The sequence below is a fragment of the Crotalus tigris genome, unplaced genomic scaffold (genome assembly GCF_016545835.1).
Source record: "Crotalus tigris isolate CLP2741 ecotype Arizona unplaced genomic scaffold, ASM1654583v1 scf7180000017744.3724543626:3957646, whole genome shotgun sequence".
Classification (NCBI taxonomy): domain Eukaryota; kingdom Metazoa; phylum Chordata; class Lepidosauria; order Squamata; family Viperidae; genus Crotalus; species Crotalus tigris.
Window position 1 is genome coordinate 3876566 of NW_024096611.1, and position 16089 is coordinate 3892654.

Genomic DNA, 16089 nt, shown 5'->3' on the forward strand with positions numbered 1-16089 from the left:
GGTGTCATTAGATACGTGTATTAATATAACATGATTGGTGTACAAAATAATGGATTTTTAAACAACAAAAAACTATGCATGTTTTTTAGCTGCTTCTCAGCTATGTTCTTTCCTTACAAGTAAATGCATGATTTAAACATAAACTGCTAGAGCAGAGGTCCCCAACCTTTTGGGCACCAGGGACTGTTTCCGTGGAGAAAGGTTTTTCCGTGGACCAGAGAGTGCGTGGTTTTGTGTGCTGTCTGCATCCCATGGATGGGGCTTTGCTTGTTTGTGTGGACCGGTTGCTGGCATGCTGCGGCCTGGTACCAGGCCATGGACAAGGGGTTGGGGACCCCTGTGCTAGAGCATACTTATTTACTGCTCATGGGAATATACCAATTAATAATATAAAATGTTACCATTGTTACCTTATTGTTTCAGTCAACAAACAACATAGATTTTCAAACACCATTTGAAAAAGGGTAGAATTGCTGGAAAAGTGTGGAAGAAGGAAACAAAATGATCAGGAGAACTGAACACCTTCCCTATAAGAAAAGTTTAGAATGTCTGAGCCTTTTTATTTTGGCTAAAAGACACAGAACGTGGGGGTAAGGATAAGATTGAGGTACATAAAATATCACTGAGGTACAGTGACATAAGACCTTTTCTTTCTCTTGCAAGATGTTAAGACCAACCAAGACTGGGAATAAACAAAATAAAGTATTTCTTCAGTTAACATGTAATGAATCTATGTATTTATTTTTGCAAGGAGGATGGCCACTCACTTGTATTGCTTTCAAAGACGGAAAGATAAATTCACCTGGGTCAAATTGTAACTATTCTGGATTGGAGGCAGGATATTTTCAAATACCGGGGGTAGGAGAAGCAAAAATAAGACAGAAGAATGTCACCATCTCCTATTTACAAGCATAACAGAGGAACCTAGCTGGCCACTATGAGAAACAAAATCTTGGACTCAGGTTAGGAACATCAGTAGAGTTTTCTGAACAGAAAGGCAAACATCTCCATTCAGACCCTCATCTCATTATCTAAATCCTTTGTTGGATGTTAGGTGTTGGTGGGGTGCTTTGGGTTGTCTATGGATTTATTGGGGAGCATAGAAAAATATGAATTGTGAATTGCTTTGTGAAAATATCATAACATTTTGACAAAATTGCTTGCTTTTTCACTCTCTTTTGTTTCACTAAATAGCAATTAAATTCTAACAGAGATGTCATACATAAAATTTACTAACTATAATGGACTGATCTGCAATTTGGTAAACTAGTTCTCCGTTTGTAAAATAAAATAATTATTGCATAATTCTTTCCAGGTTTTCAAAGTATATGTCTCAGATGTATTAGATGAGTAACAACAGTCACTTCAATAAGGGTCCACTCATTTATATTGGTCATTAGCAATTCCGGTAGTAAGTAGTTCACCCAAATGTGGCACAGGTTGAAATACTTATTTGGAATCTATTGCAAACAAAAAACAAAAAACACAACCCAATCTATTACTGGTATCCTTGGTCACAATGTCTTTGTTCTCCCTCCCACACACAGATATTAAGACTGCTTTTTCTGGCATACAACAGTGGTCCCTCCTGTGAAAGAAGCCATCTTTGTATGCCAGAAAAGCACTGAATTCTTCCACTTAGCTGCTATAATTAACTATTGCCAAAGCTTTGGGTGGTTTTTTTTGCCCCTGATATGAGAGGGCATCGAGAGAGGGAAGGAGGGGGGGGGGAAGAGATTGTGACAAAGGATCTATTTACCTTTCCAATACAGGTGTAGTCATTGAGTTACAACTGTAATGAAGCCTGTCATTACCATTGACCCACCCAATTTTATGAGCTTTTTTGTGGCATGCTTTAATCATTTCTATGGGCCAGTTTTCAATAAAATTGCAATTGCTGGTTTTGGGGAAACCATCACATGATCGCAGGACACTGCAATAAATACAAGCTGAAGTGTGATCATATGACCCTTGGAGGAAGTGGAGGTCAGAACTTTGATGTACCCCCAGGGCTGTCCTTCAGAACTCTGAATGGCTGCCACGCAACCAGTCACAAGTCAAGAACTACTTCTACATCTTACAGGTTAGTGAGCCTTTTCATCTCTTATTTGTTTGACTGAATGAAAGTTTGTCTTTATGATTAAGTTTTGAGGTCTTTTTTATAATATTTTATTAATTTTCCAATTTTACATTTGAGTATTTAAAAAGCAATGTGGTGACTGGGTTAATCAATAGTTCAATAACAAAATCTTTAGTGCAAATCTCAGGTTACAACATCAGATATTTCTTCTCTTTTTCCCTTAACATTTATTATCTCATATTCAAGCTAATACATTTCTAATTATATCAACTCAATTAAAACATCATTATTACATTTATTAATAAATTTTTAGCATATACATATCTTAATTACATTCAATCTTCATAAACAATCCATATCCTATTATTAATTTTACATAATTTTTAATTTCTCATCAATATTCCAATTTAGCCTTTGATATCCATAATTTTCAGACTTTGGGTAACCAAGATTTTTCTTATCTCACTTCATAACAAACTATAATATCCAAAATACACATTTTATCTATTTAAATGTAATCTTGTTCTATTTCCTAAAAGTTATCTACTTCCTACTATATTAAATCATCTACTTAATAATATGATATCCCCTTTAATAAATCAAAATCATTATATATATTGCCTGGGTTAATCAATAAATCAAACATATTCATGATAATTAATTTTCTTTTCCCTTTTAGACCTAATTTTTCAATATTAAACAAATCGCATCCTTATTTTCAACTGATTTCCAACTATTTTAAATCTAATAACCAAAATTCCCCTTATCTCAACATCTCCCTTTAACCCTCTAATTGACAATATAAAATCCCCTCTAATGAATCAAACCCCAATTTTTTCAACCTTATTCTAGCTTTCTTCCTTTGCCAATTAGGCTTCCATATCAGCACTTTTAGATCATCAAATAAATCTTCCTCTATTCTTATATATGTTATTTGAATTAAAAGAGACCATTTGATTGCCAGTTTTCTGGAAGGACTAGCCCATTTGTATTCGTTAAATTGTTGCCCTGTTATTCCAGTCCCCCATGTTTGCTTTGATATATTTGTCTTCAATTCAATCTGTTCTTCCTCCTCCTCAAATTTCTTCTGATTTATATAGAAAGTCATTTCCATTTTCAGTGTTGTCACTTCCTTATCTGGATTTTCCATCAGCTGTACTTGTTGGTCAATTAAGTCCTCTGTCTTAATATTTGATTGTTCCACTTCTTCTGTTATCGTCTGCATTGTTGATTCTTTGGTTGTAGTCAAAATTTGGCTTTCTGCATCTAAGCTGGCATCTTGATCTTTTATTTTAGATCTCATTTTATCAAGCTGAAAAAATAATTTCATGTATTGCTTTCAACATGGAAAGAATATTTTCCTGGTCTTCATCCATCTCTTTCACGTATTTGTAAATAGTCTTTCTAGTAAAAGTTGTTTGTTAAGCAAAAGTCATCAAAGGTTTAAATTCACAGTTCAAGTAGGCCAATTTTACTGCCCAGCTGTTCTCTTACAGTTGAGTCTCTTACAGATAGTGCCAAGGTCAGGAAAGTCTGGGCTTTGACCCAAGTCTCTTTTTAGGAAATAGCAAATTGCCATATCAAGCTTCACCACAAGATGTCACGGGTGCCATTTAAGCTTTTTTAAGTCCCGAATTTTTCTAATTTTTTCCAATTTTATTTCTTTTTTGTAATAAAAACAAGAGTCTCCAGTAAAAATAGGAAAAATTTTGGTCCCCAAGTTTCAGGAACATATAAATCCAATTAGATTAAAATTGTTCTTTTTAATGCTTTGATTCCCCTGGGTAGTCAGACGCCGCCATTCTTAGAGGGTGGGATAGAAATTCCCTTCCCTCTTTCCTCACAGGGGGAAAATACTTCAAAGAGCTTTTACAGGAAGAGAAGGTACTTAGGGTAAAGAGAAGATAACTTACCTAACTCACTCAGTTTCATCTGCATTGCTTTCAAAGTGCTTGGTAGTAAGTTTGACTTCAGCTGTCAGCAGCTTAGTGACAAGCCATATTGCTATGGCCGGTCTTTCCCCCATTGGTTTGAAGAGCTGTTGCCCTTCTGCAATCAAGTGGGGGTCCTCTCCTTGCTCATTGCCCTTACAGGGCGACTTTTGACCTTTCCAGGGTCCCTCAGCAGGATAAAACCAGATGCTGGAGCTCATCTCCATGCATCCGCCAGCACCGCAATGGCAAACTGGAAGTCCAAGTTTTGAGGTCTTTTAATATCACTGGACAGAATAGTTCACCAAATCCCTAAATCATTTTAACTGAGACCAATATCAGGATTGGCTGAATTTTACTTTTTAAGAAAAACACAGCTCTCTTTCTCCTTTAGCCCAAGGTAAGCTACTTCTGAACTCTTACTGAAGGGACTTGTCCAGGCAGTGATCAGGAATCAACACTGGCTTCAAGGCATTGAAAAAGGGAAATATAAGGCTGCACAGTGTTTCAGAAAGATTTCTGTGTCTGTTTCCAGCCAGGTGCTGCATTCACTTTTCTGCACATTATGACATACCTCTTCCTAGTCAAAATCTGCACTTTTGCATGCCAATCAAATACTTATAAATAAGCACATACCGTGTGTGATAACTTTTCTACTTGAAATGCTAAGATCAAATCAAATACAGACAGCTTAAAAAGTGTTTGGACTGCAGTTTTTAATGGATCGTCACATGAAATAAGCACTTAATAAAAATGTCATATTACAAGGAATTAAATAGCATAATTAAATATTGTTAATTTAAGAACCTGTTAACCTGTAAAATTATTACATACCCAACACATGCCAAAATAAAGGGGTCTTTTTTGCAGCAAAGCCACAATCATTCATGTGATAAATTTCAACAAACATTTTAACTGCAATTTTAGGGTTACATCTCTATAAACTTCCATGCTGACTTGATATTGACATTTATTCATTAAGAAACAGTAACAGTGTGCAAATAGAAAAACTTTTCTTATAAAAATAGATTTTAAAGTAATGCATTCAATACAGTATATGATGTCCATAGATTACTATTTATCAGTTCTTGGGTATTAATAAATATAATGCTATCAGAAATGTAGAAGCCACTGCAGGTTATCTTTCACAATAGACATAACTGTCCATTAAAAAGTTTAAGAAATATAGTATACAACTTAATCCTATGAATCTGAAGGACTATGTATAGCTGTCATAATCTGAGAAGAGATTATAGTGCAGTGCATGTGCATCCCGAACAAACATGAATGCTGTCATTTTTATGAGCTATTTTGCAAAACATGGCATCCAAGGATTTGCAGGTTACTAGTTACTAGTTATGCATATCTGCAGATGAATTCAAAGATGTTCAACAATACAGTATTACTATCTATGTAAGAATTCATGAACACAAAGTACTCCATATGTGGCTTCCCATTCTGTCCCTATACACTAGGTTTCTAACAGCATTCTCATTTTTCTAAGTTGCAGAAAAATTAATATTTCTGCTTCATACTATCGTCTATAATTACCTTTGTCCACTTTACTGCATTGGAATGTTAATATTTTGAGGATGAAATGTAAGTCATAATTATTTGTATACACTTATCAACTTTCAGATAAAAGGAACATTTACACTAAGTCATAATCTTAAAATATTTGAGTCACTTGAAAAATTATGTCTAGATAAAATCACTAATTAAATATCAAATCTGTTTGTGATTTATTGTGGTTTTAGTACACAATACTGTGCCCACTTACTTAACAAATAGGCATTTTATATGGGAATTTTCATTTTTATTGTACTGATTTATAAAAAAATATACTGTATTACCATTTTTTAATTAAAGCAAAGGAACGGGTTATAAACTGATGTTAATGTATCTATTTTCATGGAACATACACTCGTACAAAAATGTTGAAAATGTTTTTAAGTTTCCTTAATAAAAATTCCACTAGTAGAAATAAATTAGTTTGTAGTATTCTACTTGGCATTTTTTAAAAAATACAAAACATTATATTAAACATTATTTATAAGAGCCATTGTAATATATGTGGGTAAAATAGTGCATTGTCTCTGAAAGTGTGTGCTATGGGTCAGATAGTTCCTGATTCAAATGTTGCTTCAATTAATATTGGAACATGCTAATACCACCTTTGTACATATGGAGGATACAATGTGGAGGTCTCTGCAGGTCCATGTGGGTTGTAAAACATTCACTTAACCACATGTAAAGATAGAAAATACTACAATTTTAGTAATAATGTGCACCTACGCAAAAATGGGAGATACTTCCTGCTTTTTAGGAATATACGAAATTCTCAGAAACCTGGCCAGATCAGTGCAGACCTATCTGGAAAAATTGACAAGAATGCCTTAATGGATAAAATATGTCTGGGAAAAGTGGACATGCACTACAAACCCCAGTGAAATGAAAAGGGAATTATAGAAATCAGTGGATTTGTGTGCTTATGCCCCAAGAGCATAAAAAGTCTGGGATCCGTATGATCAGAATAAGTAAATTTAGTATTTCCTTCTTTTTCCTTGGCCTATCACATACTAAATGTAGGAAACAAACTATAGCATAGCTTTCAGGGATGAATTAAATAAATACAAATACACAGAGGCCACTACTTGAATTTACACACACCTTTTTAGGAATAATATTCTTTTCAAAATTGTGAAATGATTGTTAAATTATTATCTACTTGATGAGAAGAATTTAAAATTGTTATTGTCCGAATATTGTAAATGGGTTATTTTTGCACAAGAAAAAAATTAAGAAAAGACTTCTATATATGCAATTATACAGGAAAGAAACCAAAATATTTTTCATATCTAATTTTGTTTTACAGTATGTAGAAAAACCATACTGGACTCTTTCACTATACTAGATTCCTCAGTGAGTTAAATAATTTTCTAAGATTTTTTTTCTAGAAATTTGATGCAGATTGGGAGGAGGTACATTTTTAATTCCAAAATAGAATGTTCTTTTTACAAGCTCTGTGTTTTTACAAAATATAAAATTTCTAAAAGCTCATAAATAACTTACTAAAATATTCAAAAGAAATAGCTAAAAAAAGTGACTAATGGATGCAGAATCTCTCCTTCAAGCTCCTGGAATCCTAGATACATAATAGGCTAACAAATATTTCAAATTAGTACATATTCTTCGAAAAAACCTGAAAGTATAGAATCAGACCTAACAATACAACTGAAATTCATCTTAGTAAATGCATATGTTACAATATGTTTCACATGCTTTTAAACAATACAGTAGTTATTCATTAGCAAGTGCAACTTTTAAGCTAGATATCAAATTTCATTTTTAAGATTTATGAAGCACAGCTTTCAATCGTTCATAAATAAATATCATTTTTTACATTATTAGACAATGACATTTCCGAGAATGAATGTAGTTCCTGTATTCCGCAAGCTGTCTCAGGTACATACTAGAAGGCCATCTGTGCATCTCTATGAAATTGCGTTCTTCCACTGAAGAAAAAAAGGAAATGATTGTATATCTTTTTAGTACTAGAAGGCTGCTTATCCAGCCTAATAATTCTTTAAGTCTAGGATTTTTTTCTTTATAAGCCAGAAATCTGTGTTGTTTATCTTATCAAAGTACGACTGATTCTTCCTCAGTCTGACAAGATGACAACATTTAACAGAAGGGACCTGGAGTGCACCCACTGAGCCTGATGGTATTGGGATGCATAAAAGCAATCTGAGACAGGTGATGCTGCAAATAATCAAGGGCTTTTATAGGTAGTGACTAACACCTTGAACTACACCCAGAAGCTGATTGGTAACCAGTTCATGTACCACCTATGACGCATGGGCATGAGAGGCAGGCAGCATACATATTTAATAAATTATTATTATTATTATTATTATTATTATATTAGTGTCCAATATTGCTTGTGCCACTGCCTTTTGAACCAGCTGTAGCTTCCAGATGGTCTCAAGGGAAGCTCCATGAAGAATGTGTTGCAGTAGTCCAATCATGAGATGTCTAGGGCATGAGTGACCATTGTTTTAGGCCTGGGTTTCTTTAATTCCTCCAAGTCATTCTCCCACTTCACAAGCTTTTTGGAGTCTCCCCTGCAACCTTTGACAGTTTTGGAAAGATCTGTAAATCTTAAGTATCCAAGAAATTGTTTCTATGCAGTATTTGCAGAGCAAGCCTCCTTTCTTTAGGATTAGGACTTAATTAAATGTAGAAAGACAGTTTCCACTTGATTTAAAATTGATGGCAAGACAGAATCCTACTCTCTTGCTAAAAGAATATCAATTTATACATCTATTTGATATGGAAAACAACATAATTTGTCTCTTTAAATAGCATCAAATTATTTAGAAAACAAGTTGTCACCTGAAAGATCTTCAAACTCAGGTTTCTGACTGAAGATTAAGTAATTAGAAGCAATAAAATGAAGCAGCCAATTTGAAAGACAATCCGAGTTATGAAACTGGAAAAAAAGATTTAAAAACAAAGGAGTATTGGTACTAAAGCAAGGAGTTTGGGTCAAATACAGTAACTAGAACAAATCTTTAATTTGTAGAAAGATAATGGTGATTTAACAGTTAAGATACTGGGCTGTCGACCAGAATATGTACTTGGTTTGAGACCCAAATACTATGTGATGGGATGCTCTCCTATTCTTTCCCCGCTCCTGGCTATTTAGCAGTTTGAAAGCATGCAAATATGAGTAGATAAATATAAATATAAATACCTTCAGTGGGAAGGTAGCAGCTTTTCATGTGTTTTGGTGTACAGTCATGCCAGCCACATGACCACATGTCTTTGAATAATGCTGGCTCCCTCGCTAAGAAATGGAGATGAGCACTGCCCTCTAGAGTCAGACACAACTGGACAGGGGAAATCTTTATCTTATTTTTTACTGTCCGTATATATTTCTAATGTACACCATCATTAACTTCATTACTTAAGATGCATCATGTATACTTGATAAAAATATTTATGCTAGATTGTAGCATTTTCAACGTAATGGATAACCAATCTATGTCTACATATGCTGCATTTTGTGACTACAGTAAATATCTAAAGAAACGGGTTCATATTTTTAAAGTTGCCTAAAACTGGAGAAAAGTCTACACCCACTCCTCATTTAGTGATTTAGTTCAGTTCCACTGACAAGATTGTTAAGCAAAATGAATAAGTGAATACATGACAAAAAGTCACTTGTGGATAACTGTTGTTGCTGTCTTAATTCAGATAAAGTATTAGCAGTTCACACTGTACGTGTGATAGAAGAAACAAGACAGTAATTTGCATGGGAAATAATGTAGCATTATGAAAAGAACTTCAAATTAATATTAGTATTGACATCTTTCCACAAATCACTTTGTTAATAATGAAAAAGGAATATATTTTCAACTATCCTTTACCCTTGGAATCAAGTTTATACAGGTAATCCTCAACGTACGACCACAATTCAGCCCAAAACTTCTGTTGCTAAGCAAAACAGTTGTTAAGTGAATTTTGCCCCATTTTATAACCTTTCTTGTCACACTTGTTAAGTGAATCACTGCAGTTGTTAAGTTAGTAACACGGTTGTTAAGTTGCTAACTAGAGAAAAGATGCAGACAAACAATATTATCAACAGGGAGCACTTACCTTTGCTTTCTGAAGCAAGCTGACAACACTCAGACTTGTAGATGTTAATTCTCTACTAGGCATGCTCTGAAGTTGTGTAATTATATAAAGTTCACAGATGTGCTGGAGCCTTGAAACCTGGTACATCTCAGCACATATTAAAAGTGACATGGCTTGCAGAATGCTGGCTGATTAAAATATCAAACTCAGATTAAAATTGATGTAATAATTATATACCAGTTTAAATATTGTATTATTTTGTAATCCCTTTACTACGGATTCAGAATTAGTTTTTTAAAACACTCTGCCACTAAATATAATCTATTGTAAAAACACTTGAGGTTGATATTTGTAAAATAGACCTTCATCCCATCCCTTCAAAATGGCTACCCCAAGGATGAACACAATACATGTTTAAATATGTTGCTTTCACTTATTCACATCCAAAAACATACATCCAAGTCATTTGCAAATTAATAAACACAAAGTGTCTTTCTTGATGTAAAAACAGGTTGTATAAAAACTATTTTATTCAATGTACACGCCTTTTAGCTGTCTGAATTAACTAAATTTAAATCCATTTTATTTCAATTAATATTGATTCAGACTTTTATGAATCTCATTTTAGAATAAACAGAATCAAGCTTTAAAAAGCATCTGTTTTTGACTACTGTTGTTAATATTTTGCTGAGATATTTTACCATCATTTAATAAAAGATACCAACATAACATTCCAAGTTATTTATATCCAAATGGATAAATCAATATATTTGCAGCTCTCTGAAAAGCCAAGACTTTCAGTCCAAAATTCCTTTTTGGGCTATCACAGTATTTAATGCTATTTAAAATGAAGCCCACTATAATTTAATATTTGCATACCTGGACAACAGGAGTCTGTGTATAGGTACTCTAAAAAAGATAGAAATGTATCTTTGGAAATTCCATAAACTGGAACCAAGAAACTGTTTGATTCAATATAGCTGCCACTAAACATAGCAGCCATTACTTCACAGCGAGCCACTAGGACTGCTTTGTGAGCTGGTACTGTAGCACCTACAAGGAAAGAGATAGAATGAAAACAAAACCATGTGAGTCAGGCATGGTAAGAAATAATAATAATAATTTATAATTAATAATTAATTATAAATTTTTCTGCTGCAAAATATTTATAAACGACAAGATTGTTCAAGCATCAATATTTCAAGGAAAGCATCGCACTTCAATTCAGAACGAGAATAAATGTATAGTTAAACTTAATTTATGGTAGTATATAATTGCCTTCCCAAATATCATAGACTCCAGCTATTTTGGGACTGCAAATTTCAAGCCAGCAAGCCCCATGCTATGCTGACTGGGAAATCTGGGAATTACATTTCTAAAACATCTCAAGGATATATTTTGGATAGTTTTATTAACACTGAAATCATATATTGTAAGTTTCAATTTGTCCTAGATAAATATAAGAATTTAGATTTAATGGAATCTGTATCCATCATCTGTTTAGCATAAAATATTCTGATTTGTGAATCTATTCCACCTGCCTTTAAGATATATGAAATTAATATCTTCTACATGTTAACTGAGTGATTCTTATTCAATTTGGTGGGATTTTTTTTTACTAAACATACTTAAAAATAAATCATACTATGGTTCAAAATCCATTCCTAAATAATACTGCTCCTGTTCAAGTGTCTCAGATCCAAGATTTGTACTGTATTGCAAAAACAAATTGACTTTGGAAATGTCTGTTCCCATTAATTAACACAGCAATAGTGCCTAACTCAAATTCTACCTCTTTCTTTAAAAGGAATAGACTGAAAGACATTTATTTTGCAGGTGTAATGGAAAGCAGACTATTTCTTTGAAAATGAAGCTGCCAAAAAGCACTTAGACATTTGATCTACTGTTAAGAAAAAATACCTTTTAACATTTCCTATTTTTAATGCGTTATTCTGCAGCAATATATTCTGGCAAGGTATTTATCTATAAGCACATTCATGCATGGTACTCGCTAATGACTACTTAAGAGCTATCATCATTTATTCATCAAGAACAGAACAATATTTTGCATATCCATAAAAGTACTCCCAATTATCCCTTCACATATTCAGCTGAACCTTATCATTAAAATGGTTCTGGAACTAATATACTGTCATGGATTCACCCCCACCCACGGACCCCTCTCCAGATGTCAGTTCAGAGGAGGAGGGCAAGTTTGAGTCTGCAGAGGAAAGTGTGGAGCCAAGTATTGGTTAAGATCAGGTCTCATAGAATGCTAGCCTGATGGAGCAGCCTCAACTGGGTTGATTGGAAATGGGACAGATTGAGGCTGAGGGAGGTGAGCCACAGCTGCAGCAAGTTGGCCAGGAGGCTCCAGGCAGGCCTGGGAGCAGCTGCCACCTGTTAAAAATGAGAAGGAGGTGGAGTCCAAACCTCCTTTAGATCCAAGGACAGATAGAGCGGAGAGGAGACAGGTACAATGCCAGTTAGCTAGACTACTCATGGGAGGTGTTGCCTACTTAATCCTGCCTGAGGACTTGAATGTTGTTGTGCCCAGTTCTATACCTTGTGTGTTCATGTCATGTGTCCTGTTTGACTTGTGGACTGCTTTCCTGGACTTTGTGTGTGCCAATTGGACTCAGTTACCCAGTGACTCTTGCTATACTGAGCTTGGAATCTGGACCTGTGCAACGGGAGTGCTTTCTGAGAACCTGTTTGGGAGAGGTTGAATAAACACCTGTAGAACTTTGGTCGGGGGGGGGGGGAGTGGGCCAGCACATATATTTTTTGCCAACAATTCAGTCATCATAAAAAATATGCAGTTTTCATTCATTTGTGCACTACATTCTATCAGCCCCACAAGGTAGAACAAACCAGGAAATCAACTGCATAGAAAGACTAAATTACCTTTATTGAGATTAACTATAATAACAGAATCTTATAAGTTTGATTGTACTGACTCTTCCCTCACTCCCCTTCCCCACTTTTTATATACTCCAGTGAATCAGGGAGATGTCTGCTTGAATCACTTTTTATCATGTGTGTCAGGGCTTTAAAATGTTTCATTTGCCTAGATAGCAGTTCTTACCTATTTCTGTCAAGATCATCTTCCTTACTCTCTACACATGCTTAAGATATATTAAAAGAGAGATTCCCTTTTTAATTTCTTTAAAGAGGAATTTCTTTAACATACAAATGAATAATTGTTTTCATTGTTTTTGTGAACCACGGCACTTTGGTTCATATCACTTTATTTCTCTTTGGAATTTTGAAATAAGCAATGATGCCCATTGTTCCTCCACTTCCTACACAAAATGTCCAAAGATTAACATTTAAAAGCAAACTGTTTCTACTGCCAAGTTATGTTGCTACATTTCAAAGACCTGTTTGTTTTCAGTTTAGCTTATGGATTCTTTTCATAATAAAGCGATATCTAGAAAATAATTTCTTTGGACACATAAGGCTATTTCACAGATTCAGAAAATCTAATACTTTTTGTTTTACCAAGCATCATTTAATTAAATAATAATTTAAAGTCAATAAAAGCTGTTTTATTACTCTTATTTATGTGAATGCCCAAAAACAGCTAAAGGCAGAATTTTTGCCTACAATATGTTTAAGTATTACTAAAGTCAATGAAGATGTAATAATGCACAGGGTTCCCTTCCCCTCAGGTCTTTGACTGGAAACACAACAAAATAGTGCAAAAATATGTACCCAAGGAAAAAGATTTTGTTTTTCAATTAAGCACTCAGCTTTGCAAGATTTTAAATTTGTTTATACTAATTTTTAGGCAGTATTGAACTACTGGCAATTGCCTGGACTTAGTCCCTGAAGTTTTCTTGGCAAGGTGGTTTTGGATTTTTTTTTGGGGGGGGGGGTTGCCATTGCTTTCTTCCCAGGAATGAAAGCCACTGAGCTGCTCAAGATTGCCCAGTTGGTCCTCTAGTGAAAGGAAATTATTAATTTTTCATTTTTACATTAATATTGTTTCCTAATTAAGTCAAGAAAATGTTGTCTTAAAGGTTCAGGAGATATGTTTCCATTATTTTGTATTATTTAAAGAAAATATGAAAAAAAATCAGTGATACTTTATCTCATACCTTGTATTTTGAACATGACATCAGCTAACACTGTTGTGTTAAAGAAAAGTCTGAGAGAGCTGTTACATAAATGTAGCGGTCTTTTTGACAAATAAGTTCTATAATTTTGGGAACTGTTAACCTGCAGAATGAGAAGATGGTTAAATACATAGAGTTTTTTTAACTGAAGTTTTTTAAAAAAATTTTTTACCTATGCTACTGCTATTATACCAACTGAAATCAATTTTATCTTTGGTCCTTAGAATAGAATAACAGAGTTGGAAGGCACCTTGAAGGTCTTCTAGTCCAACCCTCTGCTTAGGCAGGAAACTCTATACCAGGGATGTCAAACTCGCAATGTCATGTGACGTGTCACAACATATCACAACTTTTTTTTCATTGCTGGCATTGGGGTGGGCGCAGTTTCGCCATGACGCATCCAGTCTGCGGGCCTGAAGTTTAACACCCCTGCCCTATACCATTTCAGACAAATGGTTGTCCAATCTCTTCTTAAAAACTTTCATTCATAACTTCTGGAGGCAAGTTGTTCCATTTCACTGTTTTATAAATATCACTTCTATAGCACTTGATCTGTAGAACTTCCTTAATAATGTTTCTATTATCATATTTTTGTCTGTAAATCATGGAAGGCACAACCTCAGTGGACAATTATGATACAATATCTATTGCAAGAATCAACCTTCCAAGGGAGAACGAGTGCTGTAGGCAGAAGCTTACCAGGCAAGGTGTTTGTATATATTCCTAAATGAAAATTCAGGGAATTGGAAATCTAACTTTATAAAAAGATGTCCCTGAAAGAAACAATTGAATGCTGGACTCTTACCAGACATAGAGGCTAATGAAACAAATTCAATGAAGCCTATGAATTTAAAGGAGTGCTGCCAACAAACTGAGCACAGAGCTGGGCGGAAAATGTAATAAAAAAGACACCAACTGAAGTGATGGAATTTACAAGCAGGCTTGAGACCAATTGGTGAAGGGTATAATTAATGCTGAGAAATGCAAAGCAAGACAAGAAAAGAGTGTAAATCATTACTAACAATAGAAAGCTTTAGTACACCACAAACAAGCAGAGCCCAAGTCCTAAAAGATAACACAGAGGAGCTGTAGAAAGGCAGTTGTGAAAAAAGTCTTTACTATAGTAATATTGTTTCTGTAAAATGTATTTATTCTTCCCAAATCCTATTTCCTTTGGAAAATGAAAAATATAGAAGTATTTGACTTACAGGGAAGAATTTAGTTAATAATGTTATAATACCTACGCTTTAATTGGAGTTTTCCACTCTTTCAATCAACACAATTCTCACTCTCTCTCTCAAACCAAATTATAATTTTTAATAATAATGACTAAACGTGTTTACAATCTCATCCCACCTTACTTTGGTCAGTATTTTATCAAACCAAATTTATATTTCATTTTTCATATTTTTTTCTATTATGCTGTATTTCATAGTCCAGTGGTGGTGAACCTATGGCACAGATGCCAGAAGAGGCACTCAGCTCCCTTTCTGTGGGCACACGGGCCATCGCCCCAGTCCTAGGCCTTCAGCTGGGTTTTATAAAACCTTTTTGCTTTAGGCCTCCACTGCCGTGTACAAAAAAAAAAAGTTCAATCAATCAGTCAATTTCAACTTCTCGCAGGGAAAAAAAGATCTTGCAAAGTTGGAATTGATTGAACTTTTTAGTCCCACCCAGTCTGCTGTTACCACTGCAGCCACGCCCACCCAATGGGCCACACCCACCCGGCACCCGATGATGCATAAGTGGGTTTTGGGTTGTAGTTTGGGGACTCGGTCTCTAAAAGGTTCGCCATCACTGCCATAGTCTATAGAACAGACAGTTTTGATGTATGACTTAACATATTGTTACTAATATATTAATATTAATAACATTTCCTCAAAAGAGTATGCCACAAAATATTAGGTTAAATGTATCAATAGTTCTGCCAATACTATTTTAATTGGTTTTATTATTTACAAGAATGTATTAACTTATACATCAAAAGTGTCTATTCTATTTATGGAATAAACAAAAGAGGATGCCATTTGTATTAGTCTCTACTTACGTCACAGCAAATTGGAATTATTTGAGAAAAAGAGGAGTGATACCAAAACCTTTGGCACATCTTACTGATGGTTATTTCAAAATTCATATTCTTTCTTTTTCACATTAAATTAACATGAATACACTTGCAAAAGCTTTATGGATTTATACTTCTGTTCCAGTATTCAGGAAACAGAATAAAAGATCCTTCCTTATTAAGAAAATACTTCTTCCCATTAAAAACTACTATTTACCATGATCTATGCAAATCTCTAAATTTTTAATTTGCTTT

General features: G+C 34.3%; 1 protein-coding gene across 10 annotated transcripts in view; it reads right to left on the minus strand.

The window, feature by feature from the left end:
* Positions 1–4705: 4705 nt before the first annotated feature.
* RHOBTB3 (Rho related BTB domain containing 3) overlaps positions 4706–16089 on the minus strand; it is an 86205-nt gene continuing 74821 nt past the window's right edge. For 8 of the 10 annotated variants that reach the window (XM_039340441.1, XM_039340439.1, XM_039340437.1 and 5 more), the window contains 5 exons: positions 13755–13875; positions 10531–10704; positions 9673–9839; positions 8407–8503; positions 4706–7526 (listed from right to left, as the gene is read on the minus strand). In XM_039340441.1, coding sequence (XP_039196375.1) covers positions 7411–7526; positions 8407–8503; positions 9673–9839; positions 10531–10704; positions 13755–13875 — 675 coding nt within the window. In that variant the 3' untranslated portion in view covers positions 4706–7410. The other 2 variants (XM_039340445.1, XM_039340446.1) reach the window with 2 other exon arrangements.